At 38.5% G+C, this 27,610-nt stretch overlaps 2 protein-coding genes across 6 annotated transcripts in view; both read left to right on the top strand.

Moving 5' to 3' along the window:
- Positions 1–6,611, top strand: part of clip2 (CAP-GLY domain containing linker protein 2) — a 44,765-nt gene extending 38,154 nt beyond the window's left edge. For 4 of the 5 annotated variants that reach the window (XM_042498818.1, XM_042498821.1, XM_042498822.1 and 1 more), the window contains 4 exons: positions 3,105–3,264; positions 4,587–4,775; positions 5,731–5,794; positions 5,889–6,611. In XM_042498818.1, the coding sequence (XP_042354752.1) occupies positions 3,105–3,264; positions 4,587–4,775; positions 5,731–5,794; positions 5,889–5,905 (430 nt within the window). In that variant the 3' untranslated portion in view covers positions 5,906–6,611. The remainder of the gene's footprint in view (positions 1–3,104; positions 3,265–4,586; positions 4,776–5,730; positions 5,795–5,888) is intronic. The other variant, XM_042498820.1, reaches the window with a different exon arrangement.
- Positions 6,612–10,251: 3,640 nt separating this feature from the next.
- The window catches only part of gtf2ird1 (GTF2I repeat domain containing 1), a 36,235-nt gene continuing 18,876 nt past the window's right edge, over positions 10,252–27,610 (top strand). The window contains 8 exon segments of the mRNA XM_042499028.1: positions 10,252–10,523; positions 16,997–17,126; positions 17,489–17,630; positions 19,454–19,630; positions 20,721–20,904; positions 22,776–23,095; positions 25,102–25,197; positions 26,538–26,621. Coding sequence (XP_042354962.1) covers positions 17,001–17,126; positions 17,489–17,630; positions 19,454–19,630; positions 20,721–20,904; positions 22,776–23,095; positions 25,102–25,197; positions 26,538–26,621 — 1,129 coding nt within the window. The 5' untranslated portion in view covers positions 10,252–10,523; positions 16,997–17,000.

Genomic DNA, 27,610 nt, shown 5'->3' on the forward strand with positions numbered 1-27,610 from the left:
AGCTGTTAGCCCTTTTCTACAAACATGGAAAAGCTTAAGTTCAGGTTCCTGCATCTAATTTTAAATAATTTGGGGCAGTGGTAATTATAGCATATGTATTGTGGTATGTGTACTGCAATATGTGTATTGTAGTTTGTGCATTGTGGTACATGCATTTTATTGTGTTTTCCATGTTTATAGTGTACTTTATTATCTTAACACTGTCGGTGTATTTGTAAAAGCCCAACTATGGACACGAATTGAAAATTAGCAATTGCTATAAACTGTCTGTGTGGTACATCAGTGTCATACTCTGTATTGGAACTATGCTAAATTGCATCCTGCCCATCAATAAATAAAATAAAAATAAATACATTCAAATTCATTTCCACCAAAAAAATTTAATTGAACCCGAGAAGTTGGTTCCCAGCTGGAACAAAAAAATGGTACTTTTTCTTGTGACAACATCGCTGAGCGTGTCATAATTTACAGGTAAAAAGTAGATGGGGAAGACAACAATAGATACATTAAGTGGGAAATCATGGGAAATGCAGTGGGTAATTTGTGGTGGATTTTTAACTTGACAAATTATGATCATTGCAAATTTGCATGAAATTAAAATCACAGACGACCTTCAAATTACTAGATGTCCCAGGTATTACTATTTGTCTAATACTAGAGTACATTTAGACATTTAGACTCAAAAGAACTGAAAGGAACTGCAGACTTGGTTGGAATTTTGGGGGGGATTTGTCACTGCACGTGACCCCTTCCACATTTTGAAACCCAGGAAGATTGGCTTGATTTCTTTCAAAAACATGAAGAAGGCAATGAGCAACTTCAGAAGAAATCACCCAAAAATCACCAAGAAAATAGTAAAGAAAGTTACCAGGAAATTAGCAAAACAAACACCAAAAAAGAAACTGCTTGGAAAAAAATGCTCAAAAATATAATAATAAAAATAGTTTTCTAAGCATTTTCCCTTGTTTTTTTTAAATTAATTATTTCAATGATAGTTTTTTGCAGTTTGCGGGACATTTCATGCCAAGTTGCTCAATGCTTTGTTTTTAAAAGAAATCAAACTAATTTGCTCAAGATTCCAAGGTTAACATGCTTGTGAAGGTGTCTGAATGAAACACAACCAGCAGGTGTGATATAGAAACATTGATTAGTGCAGCTTTCAAATGACGCCCTTTTCTCCTCAGATTTCTCTCAGCAGCTGCAGGTTATTATTTCTTGCCTGGCGGCTGATACATTACAGAGGTGAACTGAAATTCTGCAGCTTAAGTTCTGTTAAACTTAATGAGCTCCATTATATTAGCAGCTGAGATGGCAGGTTTGGGAACAACGCACAGAGCTTATTATTTTAAGCTAGCCCCACCTTTTCAGTCTCAACCCACTTTGCACAGAACGCAGCACCACACTGATGCGACACTAGAGGCCAGAGTCTCGAGGTCTCTTCCTCTTGAGTTTAGGGAGCAGCCAGCAGAGGGAAACAACAACTGAGACATCCACTTCTCACAGATTGCATTTAGTTGTTTTTGGCACACTTTTCACCAAACTCCCAAAACCATTATCATTGCTTAAACCCAATCTGCCAAATCTGGCAACATTTAGTAAAACTGTGATAATTGAGGTCATTATTGAACAACCCAAGCGTAAAAAGAAAGTTGTCACAGTATCTTTGCAGACGTGCAGGGCTTTATCAACCATAGTCTTGCTTTGTTTGAAGTCCAAACACGTTCACATTCAGTAGGAACTATACAAATCAGTCTAATTGTATTGCATTACTGGCTGTCTAATATGATGCAGTTCTTACATTATTGATTATTATGATGTTAGTAAATGCTACAAGGCACTAAAAATAAGTGCTCCTGGCTGTAGCGGAATATGTTCTTGTGCCTCATCACTGCAGCAATTATGGTGCATGCAATAAAAGTATGTACCATACATTGAAAGATTCTGTGGGTGGCTCCTTGAGTTAATGTTACTGGATGGTGGTATCATTAGCTTCCTTAATGTTCCTGCTGCTATTTCAGTCTGTGACATCCTTTTAGGAAAACAAACCAGTGCATTGCCTCAGGACAGTCAACTCTGAACATTGTTTCACATTTCTATCTGTAGAAGTTGACAAGAAAATTCTAGAAAACCACTCACTAGCATGTGTTAGAAGACATAATGATTTTTGTAAGCTAACAAAAATAAAGTTCAATATATCTGTACATGTCACTGATTAAAAAAAAATAGAAAAATCAATGTTGCTCAGCACAGCCCTGCTGTAGCCTGGTCTAAGTTTGGGAAAGGTTAGAATGGCAGCGTGCCTGAGGCAAGAAACAGTAAAGAAACAGGAAGAATACATTATTGTTAAGATGGAGGATGTTGCTCCAATAATGAAAAATCAAACCCACTTTCACTTTTATGAAATTTGCTTCTTTTTTGTTTATCCACTTGGGGGCAGCAGAAATTAGCTATGAACACAACATTTACATAATATCATCTTATAAACTTTCCTGTGCATTGTTAATATAAAAATATTAATTAGAGCAGCTTAAAAAGATGCTCTAATCATTTTAAGCATAAAAAGTCTGGCCACTGAGACTTCTTATATAAAAGAAAAAGATGCACGCATGTATGTACAAATGAACAGCGCCTTAAATAAGGGCAGAAGTTAATTTAGCTAACCCACTTGGGTAATATGTGGTACCCTGATAACTGAAGACTATCGCCCAGTGCATATGTGGTTCACTGATATTAGTATGCAGGAAAACAGCCAAATATGCACGGACAGTTTGACTATGGGAACGTGGCATCCATCCACCAGCCACTCTGACATGTATAGAGAAAAGGCTGCCTCCACAATCCCCAACGGCCAGACTGACTAATATATTATTCACATCGTGAGTTGGTAAGCTTTTAAATGATAATGACCTTTGTGCAAGGTCTGAGCAGATGTACGAGCCATATAATCCTTGACAGAGAAATTGCACTGCTTCTCCATCATTATTGCTCTGCAGAGCGGTCCAGTTTGTAGTAACACTTGTGGAAAATTAGTTCTGTCTTCTCAGGATTACTCTCAAGGTTTCGTTGTTTATAATGTTATTAATATGTTATTCTGATTATTCCAGGAGTCTGAATGAACTGAGGGTTTTACTCCTGGAATCACATCGCCATTCACGTGACATGGAGAAAGATCTGAACCGAGAAGTGCACAAAGCCGAGTGGAAGCTCAAAGAGCAGAAACTTCAGGAAGACATAAAAACCCTGCGTGAAAAGTTGCTTCTGCTGGTGAGAAGGAGGGACTTTGTAGTGATAAGTTGACATTGCTTATGGGGTGAATCAACCCCAACAGTTAAATCAATATCAGCTTTTGACCCTTTTACTCTTTTCACATTCTAGAAATTCCCAATTTGCCTGCAAGTGTAATGTAACATGCAGACAAGTGTTTGCCCTAGAAAATCACTTGGTGACCAAAGTGAGATTTCATATTATAAAATAAATTGTTTGGGAAGCAAGAAAGTAGACAAATATATGCTGGAAACAGATAACATTGAGCTGCCATCATTTCAGTGCTGACAAATTATTGACTCTCTCTGGCAGCCTCCATCAGTATAATATTAGTAGACATTTGGTGACTTTTTTATGATGTTGTCCATTATGCAGATACACAGTCAAAGGAATAGTTCAACATTTTGGGAAATGGCCAATGTTAAGATAAGCTTAGGGCTTCCTGGCTTCAGCTTCATATTGAAATGACAAAAAGCTTATGTCAAACTGTTCCTTTAACCAGCTGATGATTTACAAATGCCATCACCAGAAAAAAATGATGACATTGTATGTTTCTACAAATCAGGGTTTTGTTGCATTTGCACGTTATTATGTTGTGGATGTATTTGCGCAAAAATTTATTTATGGTTTGGAGAAAAAAATGTTTTGGCTTAAGATACCTGGTTAGGGAGTCAAAAACAGCAATGTCCCAATAAAAAAAAAACTCTTTTCATGCCACTATCCATGCAGGAAAAGCAGTGGTGTCTTGCTAAAAAAGACAAAAGCTTTTCTTGCCTAAAATTTGCAGGAAACAAGGCAACAGATTGCTACAAAACACAGAGATTTGGTGCCTAAAAGTTGCTGGAAAAGTTGCAATGACTTACTAAATCACAAATGATTTTGTTGTTTGTTGGTCTTCAGTGGCCTGCAGCTGGGTGTCACACCATCCACCACCCCCTGCATCTCCCAATAACAAAGTCAGCTTATATACTACATCACTTTAGAAACGCTGATATGATACTCATGAAACATTCAAGTGTATATGTGGTTTGCAGAAATTTAAATGCCAGCATTAACTTATGGCGACTGGGCTGGAAACACTATTGTGAATGATGCATGAGGTCTGTACAGACTGCGGTGAAGGCAGCTGTTAGTTTATGTATTCACTGCATAATCTGTGTCATGATCCCTGGGAGGAAATTTAATATGTTTGAATATGAAAATGTGCTCTTTATATATACTGTGTAATGATCTTTTAATCTCAGGTGTTAATCACACATAATGTAGCATGATGAGAATGATTTAACATCAGGCATTATCTTATTGCTGTTTGTGCATTTCAGGGTCGGGAACGGTCCTCGCCTGACCACCGGCGGTACTCCATGCTGGACCCCTCTGTTCTGGACTCAGAGGTGAACCGCCTTCGCCAGCGGCTGCTCAGCACTGAGGACGCCCTGAGGAACGCCATGGAGCACAACCAGCAGGTCGACCAGCTGGTTCAGGCCATGCGCAGGCATCCAGATAAAAGCCCGGTAAAACCTCACTCTCACAGATTCAACTAGGAAAAGCATGAAAATGATTTTGACAACTTGGGAAGAAATGTGATGACAGGATGTGAGTTGACATGGAAAAGCTAACGGATTTATTACCATTTTTAAATGATGTAAATATTACAAAGAAAGTTGTGCAGTTATGTGTGTTTTTGTACAGAGAAAATTGATTTAAATGTAAATTGTTTATCAATAAGAATGGTTCAACAATTATGGAAAGTTGCTCATTTGGCTGTGTTTGACGAACTAACATAATCATACATCACCCACGGTTCCTCTTGAGCTGGAAGTAGGGCTGTACCCGACTCAGAAATTTGCAAGTCGATCAGATTTGGCAGTTCAATACGAATATTAGATGATTCAAGGTTTCTCCATATAAAGTTTGAAAGTTTGCACAGGCTCAGCGGGCTGTTCATTGTGACAGCAGCATTCACTTAATATAGTAAACAAGCTAATGGCACTAATGACTGGTTGCACATGTTCAACAACATTTTTTTTTTACAACACTAGATATCTTTCAAAAGCCAGAGACTGTATCTTATTAAGTTGCTGTGCCAGTAAATTTCTAAGCAGAAGACAGAAGATAATGTTATCTCAGAGCCTCACAGCGCAGAGTCTCTCTTCCTGTCAGTGCAGCTGCATCACGTCAGCTGCAGCTTTTATCAAAGAGTATCACAAAAGTCAAGAGCGTTCACTCTGCAGCAAAATCTAGGAGCCAAAATGTCCCCAGAAGTACACTGCACAGCACACTGACTAGAAGCTATCTCAGTGGACTGAGAGTCCAGTCTGAGAATACTATCAACCTTCTCATCTAATTCTCAGCAAGAAAGCAAAGAGAATATCCAGAAATTGTTGAAATGTTTCATTTCACTTATAAAAAAGCTAAATCATTCCCAGAGTAGAACTACGTTGACAATTGGTGACTGTTGTTTTTCAGGTGCATGGTGCAAATTCAGCCAATGGAATTCATCATCAGGAGTCAGGCAGTACTGGAGATGTTGGTATTATTTCATTACAGTACTTTAAACCATTATGTATGTGGTGATTTCGTTAAAGCGATTCGGTGCTAAAACATCTTGTTATTTGGCTTTTCAGGAACAACACTGATATGAGCAGAAGAGATAAGACTGAACTGGGACACGCAGAGGCACATCTTAAAGAAAAGCTCGACCTCCTGATCCTGCGACGGACGCCCGAAGAACATTTCAGTTTACAGTTAATACCAAAACAGCGAATCTCTATCTCAAGTGAATTTATGTGTTGTTGCAGAAAGCACCTATTAGCCAATCATGAAGACCGCTTAAAGTACTATAAAATATAAACAGGAAATGGGACATGGACATGAAGAGATATTATCGGTACAACTGCTGAGAACATACAGTATGGCAACTTTTGATGCTTTACAGTAGTTAGAAAATTTCAATCTGCGAGTTGCCGGGGACTCTGTGACAATTATTCATTTCGAACCGGATGGCGAAACGGCTGATGGACGAAGATGCGAAGAACTAAAGAACTGGGTCTCAGTCGATTTGTTTGTTTTATTTATTACTTTGCTCCTCAGCTTTGTTATAATCCTTCATGGGTGAGCTGTCTTGGCCAGTGATACTCAGAACAACTCTTCAAGGAAGACTTACTTATTTTTAGGAAGTTTGGCTCAGTTGTTACTTTACTTCATACCCGATGAGAGATTTGGAAGGAAACTCATAACAGCCAGCTCTGTCCAGTGTTCATGCTCCCCCTTTAGTGTATAATATGAGTAAATGTGGGTGATTGCCGTTAATGGAAGTATTAAAAAAGACCTTTAATACTTCCCAAAAATCTGTCTTTTGATTGTAAAACACAAACACAGCAGGCTTGCAGTAACTTTAAAAAGGTTGTTGTTTCATACCTCTTGGTTGTGATTCGGTTAAATCAATTTTTGTTATGATGGTTTCCAATGGTTTTTTTGGTTGGAAATTATTTTTAAACTGTCCACAAAACCACCTCCCACAACATAATCCACCTCTCTAGCCTCCAAGTGCTGTGTCTGTTCCAAACACTATTTTTTTCCACCAGTCCACAGCAAAATACTTGGCTTCAGTCTGAATCCTCTAGTACCTTTTAATACTGAAAAAGACTCATTTTAAGCAGTCCAATATTGTTTTTTGTGTGTGTTTTTTGATTTGTAAACAACATTCCACGCTTCAAAGGTACAGTGTGTAGAATTTAGGGGGATTAATTGGCAAAAATGGAATACAACCAGCATGTTAAATTTAGTGTATAGAATAACAATCATGTTTTCGTTACCTTAGAATGAGACTTTTATATCTATGTGGAGCAGATCATCGTCCAAGGAGATTGCCATGTAGCACCGCCATGTTTCTACAGTAGCCCAGAACTGAAAACAAACTCTGGCTTTAGATAGGGCCATTCATGTTTCTGTCAGCTGCTGTGGTTAGCAGCCTCTCTGTGACGAGCAGCATCAAAAAGACACTGATTTGTAACATATAGCTGCTTTATTCAATGTTTTTACCAGTTTAAACCCTCAGGCCTGTTTGTTTGGAGAGGAAGAGACCTCTGAAGGTACTCTGGCTCCCTGTAAAAACCTCCTGAACGTCTTGATGCCTCGCACCGTCTGCAATGTGCCGAACAACATCAGAGAAATACTGATTTTAACGTTAAACTGATGTAGTCTGTCTTTTAAACGGTTTTAATCACCTTTTCCTTTTTCTCTGAGAGCAGGAGATCTCTGTGGACAATTCGACAACTCCTCCTCAACTATGAACACTGGACAATTTTCAGCTGGTTGAAATTTGCAATTCTCGCCACTAGATGCCACTAAATCCCCCTAAATGTTACACATTATATGAATCACATGAAGTCAGTTACACAAAAAAAACTGCTGTGCAAAACATCAAGAGAAAATTACAGTCCTCTTGAAATTTCCTAAATGAGTATTTTATAATCTCTGAAAACTGTTTCAAAATTTAGATTTGGGTTTTTAAGTGAGAAAACTCAGTATGGTGCCTATATATCAGCAAAAAGATGGAGAAGGAGGCACCACAAAAAGCAGGGTGTTATTCCCTCTGTTGCCCTTTAAGCTCATTGTCATGCTTATATAAAAGCCACATTGAAGAAAACATTACAAGAAAATCTACTTTTTAACATTTATGTAGAATAATTGATTTAACTCTTTGTTTATAACATCCACCACAGCATCAGTCCTGTTGCCTTTGCTATTGGCAGTTGAATAGGAGCTAAATAATCACTAGAACCACTGTAGAAAAGTGGTTAAACCGTTGACTTGAACTATGTTTAAGGTGTTTCAGGAACGCGACAAATCACACAGTTATTTCAGTGCTACCGACGTCACATTAATCAACCATTCAGCCTTAAAGCTGCCAAAAGTTTCTATATATCACCAACAACTGTTTATTATAATGTTTTCTAAATAATCAGTGTGTACATTGACAAGAGAGTTCTCTGTTGCAGGACTGATAGAGGTGATTTCAACCACCAATCCTGTCTTTGCATTTTGGGCAAGGTTGCTATTATTGGGCCAATCTTCCTAAAAAGAAATAGTCCTTTTTAGCTGTTGCACATCAGTGGACTCCCTGCTAGGACTAACCTGGGAGGCCTCATGAATTAAGCTCTGATTTACATTACGGTATGTTGATAGGATGAATATAGTGAATTATTCTAGACTTTTGCGTTCTATTAAGCTCTGTCTGACCCCAATACACCTCTTTTCAGTCAATATTAGCTATTTTATTTACTGTGGACTACATATCAGACTCCATCCATACTCTAGTATTAATTAACTCTACATGGTACAACATAGCAGCCCTATTTGATGCCCTCATTGAGCCTGCTTTGATGCTGTATCTAAATGTTCCTGGATTACTTTATTGACCTTTTGTTAATTGGGGCTACTGAAGGGCTGTCACAGAAGCTAAAACCCAAAACAGATGTAAAATGTTACTCATAAATCCCCGGGTTGATGCCATTTGCAGAAATGTTATCAACACATATAGAATTCATACTGTAAGTCTTCCAAATATTGTTTTATCCATAACTAAGATAGGGGATCCTGTTTTGTAGTCGGTCATAGGTTGCTATTGCTGTACAGGAGACAATACACAGAGGTTTGGAAAGTTTTGGGGGAAGTGTCTCCTGAGCAGAGCATGTAGGGCAGGCACTGGTCAGCTGAGGTAAAACCTAAATTTTCCATTGGATATTGTACATGGCCTTTTCAGCTGGAGGGTTCATACCCTTTGGATTATTGCTGCAATGGTTTTGGAGATTGAGTCATTAAATATTAACAATGTGGGCAAGGGCTGGTGGTGTTTTATTTCACACTCTTTCCTACTTGTGTCACTTCTGTATGTTTGTTTTTGAGGGCAAAGCACAGATAATAAGTATATTTTTTTACAGAGCTGATTCAAAGTGGTGTCAGATTTCATACCGCTAAGAAGTCGGTGGTTTGGGAAATTATGCCAGCAGCCATAACCATTTATCCATTGCTCAGCCACACACACATACACAGAGAGAGAGGGAGGAATTCTGTTTTAAATATCTCATCTCGGGCAAATATTTGGTATTAAAATGACTTGATGAGAGGAGGAGGCAATAATTCATTTATGTGGGAAAGGGGCCAAGCTCCTGACATCCAGACATTGCATGTTTATTTACAATCTTTGGATTTCTAACCTCCACACAGATCACTTCTACTTGTTGGCCTTGGCAAATGTCAGGTCTTATCCACACGTTCCAGTTTTTTTGCTAGAGGGCAGATTGGTTATTCCGGTGACATTTGAATAAATAAGTGATTACTTATTTACAGAAGCAAGCAAAAAAAAGTACAGCATATGTGAAGCAGAGGCACAAATCAGATTTTCGCTCTTGGTGAAACATAGTTTAACTTAATATTTCATAGTGATTTGGGAACAAATTAATGCAAAAGTAACTGAAACTAACTAGATTAAAGTGATGTAGAGGATTATATATGATTATGTTTATTATAAATGGTTTCAGGCGACATTTATTATAAGATAACTATTTGTTCCTGTCCCCTAGGATATGAACTTTCCCCTATATTAAACTGACAAGCTATTTTAGGCAATCACTAGAGCTATGGCATAACTATCATGACAAGAATATGCATGTAGCTTCTGTATACACTTTGAATAAATCATTAAAAAAAATAATTTGGAGCTATCACATAACCACCTTCATGCAGTTTATGAGGGATTTCTAGCAAAACTGACAGTGTGAAGTTGCAGCCAAGTGGCAGACAGTGATTTGGACTGTCACAGTCCTAATAAAATAAGAAATCGCACTTGGAATATTTCCTTTTATATAAATGTTGTCGCCTGAGGGTATTTCCAGAGGTTCCTCCGTTAATCCTGTATGTAAATTGCAGCCAATAGATGCTGTTGTTGAGTTGGGCTGGGATTAGCAGGAGGCGAATGAGTTTCAATTTTACTGGATTACAGAACAAAGAAAGGGGAAAGGGACACCCTGCTCTGTTAAGGGAAAAAAGAGAAATAAACTAAGAAAAAATACACAAATAATAGAGTGCAAAGCGTGCGATCGGAGTCAACATTGTGATGTTTCGGATTACGATGTTTTAGCAGGCGGCACAGCTACATTGTGGATGGGAATTGTGAGCGTTTCTGATGGATTAAAACGGGGGAATAAACCTATTCCGGGATTGACAGCAGCAACAAGGCTATTTAATCGCTAATTAAGGTGAGATTTCGCTGTCCCTTTTAATATTCATGAGCTGTTATGTAGTTTGTTGTCGTAGATCGTGTTGCTTTTTGCGACTGTACATGTAGAAATTACAGATTATAACCTAATTTCTGGACTGGGGGAGGAGATGAAAGGAAAGTGCTAGCGCTAGCTAGCAAGACGGCTAACGCTGTGAAGCTAACGAGTGTAAGCTAGCTAGTTAGCAACGTTATTATGATACCGTTAGCTAATTAGCCGGCGTTGATTAGTTAGACACACGGTAAGTAGCGAGAAAGGTTGCTGTTAGTTAACAGTTAAGTCAGCCTACAGGGACTTCTCCCTGTAACCTTGCGAGTGGAGTGCTAGCCTTTATTTACGATTGGGATACAGCGTCTGTCTGCTTGCTAAATTACCCCCCACATATTGCTATCACTGATAAGGTTACCGAGCTAATACAACAAAGCCAGCTAGCTAACGTAGCGAATGTAAACGAGAAGGCAAACAAGACATTTGAACTTCAGCAAAACAAATTAAATATAGACCAACAGTCCTGCTGAGTTAATATCCAACCGTGTTTTACAGTATAAAGCTGCAGCAAACTTAAACAATGGGTTACTGATTGCTTTATCGTTAATTATGATCTTGTACTGAAAGTAGCAAGGTTGGATGAGTGTTTTTAAGACTAAAAAGCTGTATATAATGGGGAAAAACAGACACGACTCTAGATAACGCAACCTTGAAGTGTTTGGTGTTTGTTACTGTGAATCCAGACAGCTCAGTTTTCTCATTTTTGCTCTCAGTTGTTTGCTTGTAGTTGGTACAAGAAGCGTCAAAGTTTATAAAAAGCTGGCTGTGATAAAACTTTGTCAGCTGCAACCGTCTGCCGGATTGAATTCACCAAAGGGCACGAACGAAATAAGACGGATTTGTACACACGCTCATTTCCTTTGGAGGAACAGACTTTTATTTATTGCACCCAGGTCTCATATCCTGTGGTTTCAAGCTTTTTCTCCTGGGTCCAGCTTTTCAAAGTAATTCCTATCCCCTCTCATGTGATGTGAACTTAATAGTAGTTCTCCTGCCAGCATTTCCAGAAGCTTTCACCACAACTCCTGGCTCTCTATGTGCCTTAAAATATCTTGTATGACTGCAACATCATGCCAGCTCAATTCAAAATATGGCAGTATAGAGTTACTCTGTTTGTAAATATGACTTTGACCAAATATATTAGTTGTTCATATATCATGTGATCCCTAGTGAAAATGTATTATGGCTACATTAACCCTTTGAAACATGGATTGACATCAGTTTTCTTGTGCTGCGTTCAGATGCCTTTTGCGAGATAAATGACGCTTTGAAAGCAAATTGGTCTGACTTCTTTTACAACCATCGGGAAAAAAGGCAATGACCAACTTGGCAAGAAATGTTTCACTAATTGCAAAAAAAATGTACCTAAAAAATTGTTTTAGAAAAGAGGGGTGGATTGTTAGAAATTAGTCAGAAAATTAGGGAAAATGTCCTGAAAACTATATTTGAGTGATAATGTTATATTTAAAATTATGTTACAAAATAGTACCTTATATTATATTATGCACTTTTTCAATGTCATTTTCTTGTTTCTTTTTACTGATTTTTATTTGATTTTCTTGTAACTTTTTTGCTATGTCTTGGGCCATGTGTTGTTATGTTTTTGATAGAAATCAACAATTTGCTCAGGTTTCAAAGGGTTAACCTATGGTACACCCAGTGGATTGGTAGTATGATATATCACAATTATCCCCATACACACTCATTTAAAAAAAAAAAAAAAAGCAATGTCTGGTGAAGAAAGGGGAAATGTTTAAAACGCCATCCTTCTTGTATGTTTATTTATGTTACTGTGTTTTCAGTCTTAGAACAGTAACCATGCAGGGCTCAAAAGATAACTGGTCTCACATGACTTAATGACTACAAATGTTGTATACCATTTTGCCAAACAATATATAGCTTTGATTTAGTCAATTTTGAGCTTGTGTTGAATGATCGAACATTGTATTCCTCACATGTGGAGCTGATCTCTGTTGTCCTGTGTGTACAATTTAATCCTGCCTAGCATTGTAGCAGTTAAAAATCATAACGTCAGTGATGACATTCCCAAAAGGCCATGGCCTCAGGCACAGGGTGTAAACAAAAGGATTATGTTGTCGTTGGCTTTAATGATAAGTTGGATAGTAGATGTCAAACCGCACCCTGACTTACTGCAAATTGTTGTTAGGACAAAATTGCAGTCGTCCTTTTTTCTTCCTTCAAGAAATGAACCGTCATCCATCATTGAGTTAGTGGAGTGACAGATGTATTATCAAGACTGATGCTCATTTTGCTTTTAAAGTCATACAGTTATTCACTTACTTTAGCCATCAAACTAGCAACAGAGGAGCCACAGATCTTTAAAATACACGCAAGGTTTATGCACAGAACATTTGTCTTCAGGACCCTTTATACCTGTGAAATTCCCTCACATAATCCCACCTAATTACACCTCCTTTGAGGACTGTCGGCATGTACAGACTACACTTAACTGACATCGCTCTGACCCTCCTATTAGTTACATTTTTATTTTTATCAAGCTTGCTACAGAGTGCTAGTTTAAGCCAGTTGGGCCAGTTGGGCATAGTTTCCTCTCCATCTCAAAACAGCATGCTGACCTGAATCTATGGCACCGTGCGGCACGCAATCAAAATATCACGTGTGCCAACAGCAATATAAATGACAGGGACAAATAAACACATACGTCACATGTCTTTCCTTGGATGAATCCAGCTAAAAATGTGCTATACTGCCAACACGTAAAAAAAAAGATGAGATGAAAGGTACCCTGTGGAGTTATCTTGTCAACAAACACAGTTTCTGTTTATATTCAGTGCTCTTCACCAAAGGGGATTTTGTGTATCCTTGAGACTTAACAAAATGTGTCGAATGCACGTCCTCCCTCATGAAACATCACTAATGCTGTTTCTAGGTGTCTTACTGCCACCTGTAGATCAAAGGGGGGGTGTGAAACCATTTGCATGAATGTTCATTTCATTATTTGCATGATCATGCGTGTGCATGTGTGTCCTGATTCACATGCACAAGATACAAAGATACAAACAAAACCAGCATCCACTAATAAAATCCTAAAAGTTGTTAAAAATAAAAACCCAAACTCCTCAAGGTACCTTCAAAGCTTACCATAGTATTTCCACTACCTGCTGCTGTTTGACCAGCTGATAGAGTTAACATCACATGCCACAAATTGAATTGCAGCCATTTATTTTGTGTTGTGGAGTTTGCGTTCTCACCTAATTTTAGCTTTGCCCTGCCCATTGTCAACTGAAGCAGGAGTCTATAATTATCAAGAATAACTGAAACACTCGTGTAGGTGTGCAGGGCGTTTAAAGTCCCAATAAACTTCTTGGAATACTTTTAACATTGTGTGAAACCATACGCAGGCAATGATGACCTTGTGTGTTAACATGTTATCATGTTTTTTGAGTAGGGCTGGTCATTACACAGATATATTGATATCATGATATGAGACTAGATGTCGTCCTAGATTTTGGAAATCGTAACACAGTAAATGTTGTCTTTTCGTGGTTTTAACGATGCCACATTACAGGAAACTGATGTAAATTTCAGAGCTTACCAGACTGTTCTAGGGTTGCAGCGGTATACCAGTTTCAAGGTATACTGTTGTATAAAAATTGCTAACTACAATATTATACCATGAAAATTTTAAACTGTTGCCTTCCTAGACTGCTCTAGCTTTTATATTATTTGCCTTTACCTACTTAATCATTATATCCACATTACTGATAATTAATTCTCAAGAAGCTAGATGTATAGCCTAAATATTTTGTGAAAGCACTAATTATAAACCCTGCAATATTGATATCAAGATAATTGATTTTCTCCATATTGTCCAGCACTGTTATAAATGATATATAATTACATTTATATTGCCAACACATCTTTTCTGCAGCTGAGGTGAGACAGAACTTGAGAGTGTGACAGGTCCCATATCAGGCCAGCAGACTTCATTTTCAGTCATTTGACTTTAGACGCTAAATTTACTACTATTTAGAGAAGAGTAAACATATGTAAAGTTGGTGTAATTGCTTCAAAAACAGTGGTTTTAAATCTTGGTTAATTGCTAGTGTATATATAGACTTTTTGACTCCATGTGGTCATAGTTTGCTGTTTTTCAGAACTCCAAAGACCCGGTCCCTAACTGTGTGACATAGAGCTGTCATAGCATCCTTTTTATATGAATATAAAAACTTCCTCGGTCACCTTGACTGACTTGTGTCGATATTGATATTATTTAGATTTATAGCCAAAGTGCCCCTCTGTCAGTAAACAGCTCCATCCCATTACAGACCTTTTGGGGTCTTCTTAAACAGGTTTTATGCAGTTTCTGAGCAAATGTAAATTCACTTAGTGGTTAGCTCCAAATGGCCCTCCGGCATTTTGCCCAGGATTTTAAGATGTAGGAAAAAACCTGCAAGATGCATACATCGTAATAAGACATCAGTAGAAATGTTTTTAAAAAGAGTGAAAGCGGTTTCTAGTTCATCTGTTTCTGCTTATTGTCTTTTTATCAAACATTTTCCAAAACACACCTTAGTGTGTTTTACATGCTCATGAAGTCCATCAGAAATACCTGTTATTTTACCAGTCTGACTGTCTGTTTAAATTACCCTAAACAGTATATGAAGCGCTTTGTCCTAAAGACAGAAACTACAAGTTCCAAAACCTGTAGCTCCCACCAAAAAGGATTGCTGGCAGATTTTTGCAGCCTCGGAGAATAAGTGAGCTTTTGTCAAAGTGATGGTTTGGATGAAATCACAGTGAATAGCGTTGGCATGTCCACAAAGTTTGCGTCATTCACTATCAACAAAGCCACTGTGGGATTTGCATCTAAAATCTTTTTTTTATGTTTGTTCTTTAGCCTCTTGATTCATTGTTTGTTGCTTTATTTATTAATGTCGTCGCACACCGAGCTGTTCAATATTCAGAGCGCCATAACAGGACCGTGACATTGTGCTTGTGCTTTCTCTTGCAGAGTAATTGACATGGCATTATCCTGAGCCCGTGCTTATCCCCACCTTTCTCCTCCTTGCTACTTTCCTTTTGCCTTTTAAATATGTGAGGGAAAGAGGCCATCTATTTCGAGGCCGTAATAATTTAGGAGGGGGCTAATGTTTGCTGTGGCCTCAGGGGAGGCAGATTTAGATGGCCAATAGACTTGGCACGTTCAGACTGGTGCAGCTGAACCCCACCACACCCACCCTCCTCTTTCTCTCCCTGCCTCTGTCTGTCTCTCTACCTCTCTGTCCTCTCTCTATTGAGTCAGTGGTTTGGGCTTGCCAGAGGCTCGTATAATGGTTCCCAGTGTCTGGAGAGATTAAAGGCCAGAGCTGCATTGTTCAAATGCCCCGAGATTAGTTTCCAAGGAGACGGGTTTCAGTTGCCATGAGAACATAGTGCCTGGCTGTAGCCGAGCGGTTTTTCTTTAACAATTCCTATCTGTTTGCCTCTTTACTTTAATTTACATTGTCTGTCTTGTTATTTGGAGTTTAGCTGTTTTGGTTAGGAAGTGTCTGTTCAAATGTGTTACGCAATTAGACCATGCTACTCTACTTGCAGTGCTGGTGAAATCTTTAGCAGTAATCTTCATCATCAGTATAAGTTTTTTTCCTATGCCATCTCTCAAAGAGAGAAAGTACATTATAAAGGGACTCATTTGACATCATGCAAGTGCTCTGATTAGCCTCAAATGACAAAAGCAAAACATAAGTTGCTGAATTCAAATGGATTTGGCTTTTAGCCACGCTAGCGGCGTGGCTTTGGGGATGGCAGTGTTGGTCGGTCGACCACTTTGGCCCAGACTTGAATATTTTAATAGCTATTGGATAGATGATTTATGTTAATCCCCTGACTTTTTCTCAAGCACTACCAGCAGCACAAAGTTTTTACACATCCTTTTAAATATCAACATCAGGACATATGCGTGAGTTTCTCTATTTATAGATATTTTTTTTGTACCCAAAAAAAAGTATGTACCAACTTAAAACTGCCATGTAAACATTGTAATTGTGAGCATGTTAACATGATGTTGTTCAAAGCACAGCTGTGTATGAGAAACGTTTCACATAGCCATCAGCGTGGCTGTAGAATCGGTCTCAACATAATACGCAAAGTGTACAAGCACATCTACGTGAAATGTGCATCCTAGGTGATAAAAAGTGTCTATTCTGTCTTATTTCATTCATCTCCCAGCCTCCAGCATGAGATTGATGGCCTGAATGCACGCTTATATTTGCTTAAAGTTAAACCAAATGATGTCAGCAGAAACTGCTTTGAATGCAGGTCACTGCTGCATGTGTACATAAATGCATGCTCACGTACGGATTTTGTCTGTGTCGCACCGTGGCTTCCTGCCTAAACTGTGTTCATCTGGTTCCCCGCAGAGGCATGGCTCAGATGAGGAAGCTGGCATGTGATGGCATCAGGACAAACTCCCGGGGCGACCCACAGGCCCCGCTGGTGTCAGCCAGACAGGAGATACTCACCAGCCTGGTGTCTGCCCTCGACTCAGTGGTACGTCCCAGATCAAGCCTCACGCAATGTCATTTCATTTTTATTCAATCTGTCATGTCAAGATTATAAACTGCTCTTAGCAAATTACTGAAAATACACACAGACATTTTAATAAACAGCTACACTGCATTTCTGAACCAGTTTTGTGGTGAATATTTCTTACTTTGTGAATATGGAGTATACACCAGAAATTGATTATACACACAGAAGTGTGAGAGTGTATGAGGGTTGAATTAAGTATCTTGTTGCCATAACAGAATCAAAAAAGCTCCTCTAGTTCCTAGATTGTTTTAATGAACTAATGTCTTCTTCAGAGTTTATGGTAATGGCTTATGAGTAAATGATGCCTCCTTATGTTGCAGTGCATGGCGATGTCTAAGCTCAATGCAGAGGTGGCGTGTGTCACCGTACACGAGGACAGTGTGATTGCTGTGGGCACAGATAAGGGCAGAGTGTTTCTCAACTCCAGGAGGGAAATCCAAACAGACTTCTACAAGTTTTGCCGTAAGTTCTACTCTCCTGTGTACCTAATTGTGAATGTTGTTTTCCATTATTCATTCACGATAGAGCATTGACCAGTCTCATTATAGCTACAGCTGCGAGGCACTTCGATAAAATGCACTCGTGTCAGACTTCTCCCTATAGGATTTTACAGTTTTGTGAGCGCACAAATGCAGATTCAGCCAAAAGCTTCAATAACTGCAGCAGCTTGCCAGTTTTCTCAATGTCAGATTACTTCAACGGAAAACAAAGTAGTTGCAGTTTCACACATTTTTATCACACTTCATTGGATAAAACGATATATTAGCCACTAGTCTTCTCACATCTCATTTGGCAAAACCACGCAACATGTTAAGTTTGCAAATAACTCACTAAATTGCTATAACTCTTTGAACAGTGATAGTGTCAGAGGCTGAGCAGAAATAGGTTTAAGTTAATGTTGCAATGCTTGTAACTAATAGAGGTAGGTTTACTGCATTTAAATGTAATGCGTTATATAGCACTTTTCTACCTTAATGGACAAAGCACTTAACAATATCCCTCTCATTTACTTATTCACACTCACACACTGACAGTGACAGAGCTACCTTGTGAGAAAAGATTTCATTACATCTCCTATCCGAATTGTACCACTTCATTTCCTACAAACAAACTCACATGGAAGTTTGTATGCTGAGCCGTATTTCAGAAATCCGCATTGGGACATTAAGTCCCACCTGTTAACCTTGACTGCCAAAGTAAAAAAGCAAATCATTTTCTCAGACTCAACAATGTTTCCCAGCTAATAAACCCAATTTGAGGGGTGTTGACCTCCCGTTACACAGTTAGATTTTATCAGGCTGGTTATTCAAGGTGAAATGAGTTTTTCCCAAAAGTTAGAGGGAACAGTAGCTGCAGTTTGCTTTGTTAAGTGAAGAAATAGAATAGAAATAATGGCCTTCAACTACAACAAATTAGAAGTATTTGATCCGAGTGGATACACCAATTGTTGGAGATGCTTTACATGTATCTGCACGTTAAAGGACTTACAAGTCATTTATATTATATGGCAATTTCAAAAGGTGACCTAAGTTTGGTTTCCATCCAAATGTACTGCAAATTTTAACCAAACTTGCAGAAATTAAGCAAAAGAAAGTGCACATTTATGTGCTCTTCCATCCACTACGGTTATGTGAATATTTGAGGTAAGACTGTAAAGATAAGCAGTTGCTGGAGCTTAACCTCCAACTTGGTGCAACAACATGGTGTACTTAAAAGAGCACCAGTCAAACCTCAAATAAATGAAAACAGTGGATGTGTAATAAAGCAGACCACTCTGTACATGGGAAACAGACCGTTTTTAATAACTAACATAACAACTATGTGCTCTTGGAAGAGTTTTGGTAACAGCCTTGTGTGCGATAGTGTCTTAAAAGCCATTTGTAGACGACATTTATTTGCTTAATCTGTTTCCATTGCACATAGCTGCATTTTGCTTTTATTAACACACCAACTTTTCCAGCTCCCCAAAGTGCAAAAATGTTTTTGCGATATTATGAGATTTTGTTGAACTTTTGGCTTTTCAACCCAAATTGAAAATGTGCATAAACAGAGGTGGATGGAAATGCATCTCTATAGTTATAATTTTTCAGGAACCAGACTGTCTTTCTCTTGAACCCTTAAAGTCATTGACTCCTTTACAGTAAAAAAAAACAACAGTAATGGAAGTTAAATATATGTAATATATGTCTTCAAACCTATAACATTTGAAATGTTCTTGTGCACTTTTTTATTATTTTCAATGTTTCCACAATTTTCAAGATGTGACTTTTGTCATTTTGCTTTAGGGGGGCCATGTCTGCAGAATCTGACCATAGCAAATGCCCATACCAAAGACCAGGAAGGCGATCTCAGCAAACTGAGCAAGGATGGCGAGCATGGGAAACCACGAGCTCCATCAGATGCCCAGTCCAACATCTTTGTTCTGAGAAAGATGGTGGAGGAAGTCTTCACTGTACTGTACAGTAAGGATTAACCAAGTGCAACGTGTTTTCTCTTTTACCTAATCATAATTATTGGCTATTCAAGAGCAGAGCAGGAGCTCTTTTATGTAAGCTTTTATTCTGCCTTTCATAAATTTTACTCATACTCAGTACGTTTACATGCACAGATAAGTGGCGCTATGGTTATAGCTTGATTGGGCCATTTAATTGGACTACTGTTCTTGTCCCAGTGTACAAGCACTGAGGGAGAATCGATTTATTGACAGAAGTGTGTCCAACTCCGCCACAGATAGTGGCAGTGTGCCACCTAGTTGCTATGGACCCATTTTATTTATACAGTCTATTCTATAGACCGAATTACAATCAAAACTGTTTATTTCCACTAACTTCGGAGTAGAAAACTGCCACTTCACGTGCATACAATCAGATGGTGTTAAGCAAACTCTGTCTTAATTGATAAGTTTTAAGCCACCTAAAAAGTTAGTTTAAGTTTATGCTATATTTAGGATATTGTCACCGCTTTACCTTACCAAAAGACAGCCCTTACTGAAAATACAGTCATTTTATTTTTTAACAGAACGGCAGAGTTGCTGCTTTACTGCTGCCTGGATCACTTAGTGGTGAAGTGGAGTAAACATTCAAATATAACAAATAACAAATAACTAATATAACAAATAACTTTATTTAGCATAGGAAGGGGATTGGCTGGGGGGGTGCCTTTTTTTATTTATTAAAAATAGATACAAAAGTTGTATGTCCCTCTCCTAAGCCAAAATTGAACACACAAATCCCCCCTCAGTTCTTAATTATTTTTTTAAATGCCTGAAAAATGTAGCACCCCTTCCCCCCTCACAAGTAATGAACAGTCCCTATCCCTAACTAAAGAGGGAGGCCAGCCTGGAGCATTTGGAGAAGCCTGAGTCCAGTTAAACTTTGACTGAGGTGCATACATCACGGAGTAAATCCATTTCCAATGAAATTCTCTGGGTGCAACTTTGTGAAATTTGATTAAGTACGATTTCAGTTGGACCAACATGTTTACATGTATGTTAAAAGTCCAGTTTTAGTCGCGCTAACACAATAATTGGCTTCTGCCTCGTGCAATGTGCAGGTGAGGCAGTGGGAAAGAGCAGCCTGGTCCCTGTGCCTTATGAGTGGATCCAGAAGGACCCTAGCTGTGTGGTGGCCCATGGTTTGCCTGAAGGAGTCACCCTGAAGAAGCCCTCTGAGTATGACACCAAGACACTGATGAAGATCTTGGAGCAGAGCCACCGCATCCAGTTCACCGTAAAAAGGTCTGTGAAGACCAAATCTGTTGTCTGTTAGTGTGTAATGCACTGCTGTTTGGGATAACAGATTGCTGTTTGAACGCTTGCATCAGATTATGAAACCAGCTGTTTCACATCTGATCACTCCAGAATGGAAAAAAAGAAGTTTGGCATTTGGGCTAAGTCTCTAATGCTTTCCAGATATAGATACTTGTGTATGGCTGAAAGCACATAGCTATCCTGGCATGTTTTGTAGCTGGTTATTGGTAGCAGACAGGCTGTAGTGCATTAGTGAGGGATAGACAGGGTTTTAATTCAGCTGTGGAAAAACACTCTCTCAGGTTTCATATTAGTGTCTCCAGAACATGTTTGGAGTAAGATTTATATTATCATAGTGGTGCCAAAGCAGAGTAATCCAGCAGATAAAGCTGAATCTGGCTCTACTTTCAAGTGAAACAGCATTTTTTCACACAGTGCTGATGTCTCTCTGAACAAAGCCTAAGCCTGGCGAGTGGTACTTGTCGAAGGACTTCAGGTTAAGTCAACTTTAATTTGGGAAGTCGGCTCAGTCACTCAGCTCATAAACAGAACATAATGAACAGGTGACAGCAAGGACAGAAGCTGGAACATCATGTGAGGACAGACTAATGTGGACTTTGAACCTGTTGACGGCGTGCTCTGATTATGGTATGTAGGTATGGTGTGATTGAATATACATTTATGTCAGGCTGATTAAGGTCAATCAGCCACAAGACTCAGTACATATTTCGATCCATACAAAGTGATCAGATAACTTTGGTATTTTCCATCCTGGACCCAATTTTCCCATGTTTTAGGGTCTGAGTGACTGTTTGGAACAACAATTTTTTTAATTGGTCCAGTATGGAGCGAAAGCGTTGCAGCCGGCAGCTCACATTATTAAGTATGCGAGAATTTATGAAAAGGATTCCTACAGAGATAGACTTTGTTAGAGATTATTTGTGTTTAATCAAAAACAAACCACCAAAATTGCTCTCTAACAACAAGGTCTATCTCTGTAGGAATCCTTTAAATAATGTTGTCAGACATTTAAAATAATAAACTGAGCCTGTCAGTGGCAAAAACAAGTACTTTTAGTGGATGTAAAGTATAGTTGACGGTGCTCAAACTTCATTACTGTGCCGCCTTTTTTGATGCAGCTGGCTGTCGCGCTTTTGCTCAACACAACTATTTTTAACAATAGCTGTCTCCATTAATCACTTAGACATAAAAACACGGAAAAACATGGTCCATGTTGAAACATGCCAAAGTGTCCCTTTAATGTGAATGCTTCTTTCAAAAGACGAAATATTCTACAGTTACCATGTCATTAAATTAGTAAGTTTTTTTTTCAGTTTTAAGTTTGCCGACTTTGTCGGAGCATAGTTAAAAGTGTGTCTTCTCTGTGTTTGCTCCTCTAATAACTGTCACATGCCTTTGCCCACAAAAAGTTGGGGATTCCTGTGTCTTCATCTGATTATCGAAAACTGATTATGAACAGCCTAAAAATACATGCAACACAGTGTTACTGTTGTTCAGACAGAGACTTTAATTTGTGTTTGGTCTGTTTGCCACTTTTTCTTGAAACAGCACATGCCTAGAGGTAGAGAGAACAACAACAGAAAAAAAGGCAAAGGTGAAGAGCTTAAATTCATCTCATTTCATTTATCTTTCAGTTTCCTTTCCTAAATGTTATCAAGGGGATGTCCTAATCGAAGAGATACATTTTCCCTACTCAAAAAGAGCTGTTGCTGCAGCAAATGTTGGTTTAATCCAAGAGGCACTTGGCAAGCACTCCAGTTTACAAAACGCTTGATGTCAAGCTGTGATGCATGAAACCCTCCAAATGACTTTCTTCTTGATTTTGTGTCTGTGTACAGGCCAGCAGAAGATTTATCTCGTGAAGCCAAGGCCAGCACTGATGTCAATCACAACTCTTCCACCGCCGTCATGACACCGAGCAGCCATGGCGCAGGAAAGACCACCGCCCAGGTAGCCCCGTCATCCAGTCCTGCCACTTCCAGCAACTCTGTTCTGTCGAACTTCCTGTACGGCATGCCCATGTCCTCCAAACCTCACCCGGATGGCAAGCTGGATTTCAAACCCATGTCCCTCCTCAACCTGGGCAAGGACAGACAGGCCAACTGGACAGCGGGGACAGACAAGATAAGCACGGCTGTTAAGGACAGTGCGAATAACGGTAAGATGTTCTTGTGTGGAGGGCTGCACGGTTATAGCAAAAATGAAAAAAATGTATAGCATTTTCACATTTAAAAAAAACAGAGCACTGCTTTCACTTCTATTGAATATAATAATAATTTTAATAATAACAATAATAATAACCTTATTTATATAGCACCTTTAAAAACAGAGTTTAAAAAAACAGAGTGTTTTGACAAACAAAGCAAAAGCAGAAATGGGACACATAGAAAGCAACACAACAACAGAAAGGTAGACAGCCCCACTGAACACAAGCGAGAAGAAACCAGGAAAGCGTTAGGATGAAATTAAAATGAGAGGACAAATAATGCAAGATGCAAAATTTCAATATTAAATACAAACTAAAAGACAATAAAATAAAATAAATAAAGCATAAAAACAGCAGGTAAAATGAATAATAAGAATAAGAAATAAGTAATGTACTAATGTATGGTTGTGGTACTGTGATGCACTGTGCAGCATCGTTTTGGATGTCTTAGTTGGATTTAATTAGCTAACTATAGCAGTGGTATTCTTTTTGGTCTCATGCATTTAATGCACTGCAGATTGTGGTGTTTTTTTAAGGTGGTTTAAAAAGTTGATTGTGTTGCATTGCAGCGCAGACACAAGTTTCATGAACTCTAAATCCAAATTACTTCCAAACAATGGATGCTGATGAATTGATGATTTTTGTTAAGCTCGTTTGCTGTTTCAATATTCAGGAAAGGTTTTCACTCGCTGCACCTGCAGGGTGCACGGTAGCGGCATGACAGCTCTACAAAGTTGAGGCTGGCCATTAGTTTAGTATGCCCTTACTTTGATGTGCACTGGAGTTTTCTGTGAGACAGGCAGGCATTTCAACCATCAATATTGCAGTCGATCACGTTCATTTAACTGGGGGAATTTAAATTCGTAATCATGATTAATATTCGATTAATTGTGCAGCTCTAGTGAAGGGTGGGTTTCAACTATGGATGTATAAAGAGAACTGCATTCAGGATGGGGCCCTGATCATTCCTTTGAAAGTTGCACAGTGGTGCATGAAGCCAAACAGGTTCAACTTCTCAGTATAAAATTACCCAGATCTCTGAGACCCATTGGGATTTCCTTTCCTCTTAGCCTCATGGTCTTGGACTCATTTACATGGATGACATTAGAAAAATAACTCTGAATGCGGCTACTTTCACAATCTAAGTGTAAGATAAGAAGTTATCAATCCCAAACTCAGGGAATCCACTAGTCTATGGGGGAAAAAGTCTTTTTGGGCCCCATGCCATAACAATTCAGACCTAGAGCTAACATTGACACGGTTGGGCCGCTATGGCAAATTAGCTTCAAAACCCGGCACTGTTCCCATAACCAGTTCTCTTTTTACCGCCATGGTTTCAACGGTGGAATATGATTTTCGGGTGGCTTTTCCACAATCACAGCATTAACAGAGAATACTTGCTATTATAAAACAGCCAGAGATTGACTGCAAGCTGCCAAACATCGGCTCTTTCTCAGACAATATTGTGCGAATTTCAAAAGATTCCTTTTGTGAATAGAAGTAAAATTCAAGATTGACATAACATTCACAATAATGATCATAACGATAATGAAAAGTTAAATCTCTGTATGAAAAAATGTATTTCAGACTAAGTGCTTCATCCTACGCCTCCGGTGAGCCCAGAAAACTGGTAAATTTGCAGTGTGCTTTAAAGTCTGATTATTATACCGCTCATTATTTCATCCAAAGCAGCACTTAAGTTTTATAGCACATTTCCTTGTTATCCTCAGGTCTCTAAATGAGTCATTTAACTCGCAGCCACCAGTCGTCAGGTGGACTTGTTTACCAACTGTTCATTTGAAATGCTAGAGAAGAAGTCATACCTCCAAAATGTAGAGCGCGTGTTGTCAAGTTGTAATGAATGCTGGGGAAGCTAATTACTGAATATCTACTGAACATCTCTGACTGAAACGAAAGTGAATTGAACTGAACATATTTAATTTGTCTTACATTTTCAGATGAGACAACACGGCTACCTGCTGAGCAAGGTCAGAGCCCTCCTGGCATCCACATCTCCAAGAGGCTACTATTCTCCATAGTGCATGAAAAATCAGGTAAGATTGAACATATTACTACGATGATATATAACTCTATATGTTACACGTGAATGTAGGCAGTTTACATTATTTAAATTCATTGCACAGGTTGTTCCAACCATTAAAGACAAAGTTAAACAGACTGAGCATGTGTACCCCTCATCACGTTTTGTCTCAGCTAACAGTTATATATTTAGATGTATAATTTAATTTTTCACACTATGTTTAAAAAATGACTAATAAATCTATCTTGTGCCTTGTATAAATGAGCAATTAACTTCTGAGTTAGATATATCAACTGTGAGAACGTTTTGCACTTGCTTTGACAGTTATTACAGAAGAGCAGCATTTCATTTATTTTTAAAGATGTGGGCGATTTTAACTGCACATTTCCAATATTGCCCTCAGATTGCCTCTTTAATTAGCTTCAAAGTGAAATGTCAGTGCTTCACTGACATTGTTTCACACCTGCACTGAGTAAAATGCTCAGCTTCAGGGCTCTACTTTTTATGGCTGCAGCATTATGCAAAATTCTAGATATATTGTATATTGTTATTTTCATGTTTTTTGGTGATTGGCATTATACAGTATACAGGTTGGCTTTTGAAACCCTTGCTCATCTCACACATTTTGCAAAGTCAGAATTCTTAATAACCAAATTAACTGGATCCTCAAAAAAAAAAAGATTGAGGGTCTTCAAACTCTTACACATATTATATATAAATACAATGTGAGTCCCATCCCATTCCATCCCATTGTTCTTCATAAACACCTTGGTCAAGTCGAATAAAAATTAAACATTCAAGACAAAACAACACCAAAAAAGATCAATCTGAATCAAGTACACACACACACACACACCAAAAAACAACAACAACAAACAAAAGCAAAAAATACCAGGTTCAGCCTCAAAACTACCGCATCAGTCGTCCGTGTCGTCACAAATGAATATTCTAAACCATGATAGCAGTCCAAATCTGCTGTCCCAGCGTGGGATTTTGTTCATTCTGTGTAACCTCTTCACTTGTGTTTTCCTGTGCACTGCTTGGATTTGCATGTTCATACAGTAGCCAAGCATTGTTTGCTGAACAAAGGCTAAACTAAACTAAACCGCAACCATTAAGGGCTAAGCTACTAAGACGTCAAGAGTAAGCCTATAAGTAGATTGCACTTATTTCCCAAGTTGACATTGAGTAGATGGAGAAGATTAATTTCAGATCTTTGGCGCTCCAAAGAAATAAAGCTCATTTGAATGTTAAAGCTCTAAAAGACTTTAATCAAAGAAGGCGGTTTCTGTTTCAGTGTGCGTAAAGCATTGACAGAAATAGTTTCTTATGCTTTTTTTTTTTTTCATGCAGAAAAATGGGATTCTTTCATTCGGGAAACTGAGGACATCAACACGCTGAGGGAATGTGTTCAGATCTTGTTCAACAGCAGATATGGTAAGGAAAGCTTCTCTTTTTTTTAATCTTTAATTTTATTTGGGCCTCAGTTTCATATTTAGGCGGCAATTTACCAAGGTATCCCTGCCTCCTCACGCAATTTTTCATGCACAGTGATTATTCTGTGCATATCTATGGATGTTGATGGATTGGGGTCAGTGCTTTGGTTTGATCATCTTTTCCTACATAAGACATGTATTTGTAGCCACAGCACACTGTTCATTCCTTCAAAAACATGTCAGAAGAAGAGCTCAGCCAGAGGAAATATACAGCTGATTACAAGTTCACTTCTGAAATTATTTGCATTGTGCTGCCACTTATTTGAAAATATTCAAAAGATGCTTTACAAGCAATTCAACTGCAGTGCACTTATTCAGTGCGTACTTTGTGTCTACAAGCAGTCTCTCCACAAATTAAGGGGAAAAAGCATTTGCACATTATGGCTCATGGGATCTGTTTCAAGATTTTTTTTTTATCCAAGTCCACAGCACCGATTATCATTCCCTTAAAGTTTAATTTCTCATTTAGCTGGAATTATCTTCACTTCTATAAACCTTTACATGGGTTGTGCATTTCACCAGAGGCTGCTTCTCCTTATGCAAATTCATGTTTGGAGAGTAACAAATGCACGAGGAGGAATAAAGCACTACTTATAGTTGAAGTTAATATTTAAAGCTCGGGTAGGCAGAAATCTGGAAAAGGCACCTCTGTGATTGGCCAAAGTCTCCTGTCACAGACTATATTTTCTAAAGCCTGGAAACAGAGCCAAGAGGTGCAAATTTATTGTTCTCTCTCTCTCTCTCACACACACAAACACCAAAAATAACAACAAACAAAAGCAAGAAATACCAGTACCAATCAGTTGTCCGTGTCGTCTACTTGATTTACAATATACCCAAAGTTTATTATGGAATTTTTGCCCAATGAAACCAAAATAAAACTGCCTACCCCAGCTTTGAGTGATAATATTTCAAGAGCATCACATTGTT

Source organism: Plectropomus leopardus, chromosome 13, assembly GCF_008729295.1.
Source record: "Plectropomus leopardus isolate mb chromosome 13, YSFRI_Pleo_2.0, whole genome shotgun sequence".
NCBI classification, from domain to species: domain Eukaryota; kingdom Metazoa; phylum Chordata; class Actinopteri; order Perciformes; family Serranidae; genus Plectropomus; species Plectropomus leopardus.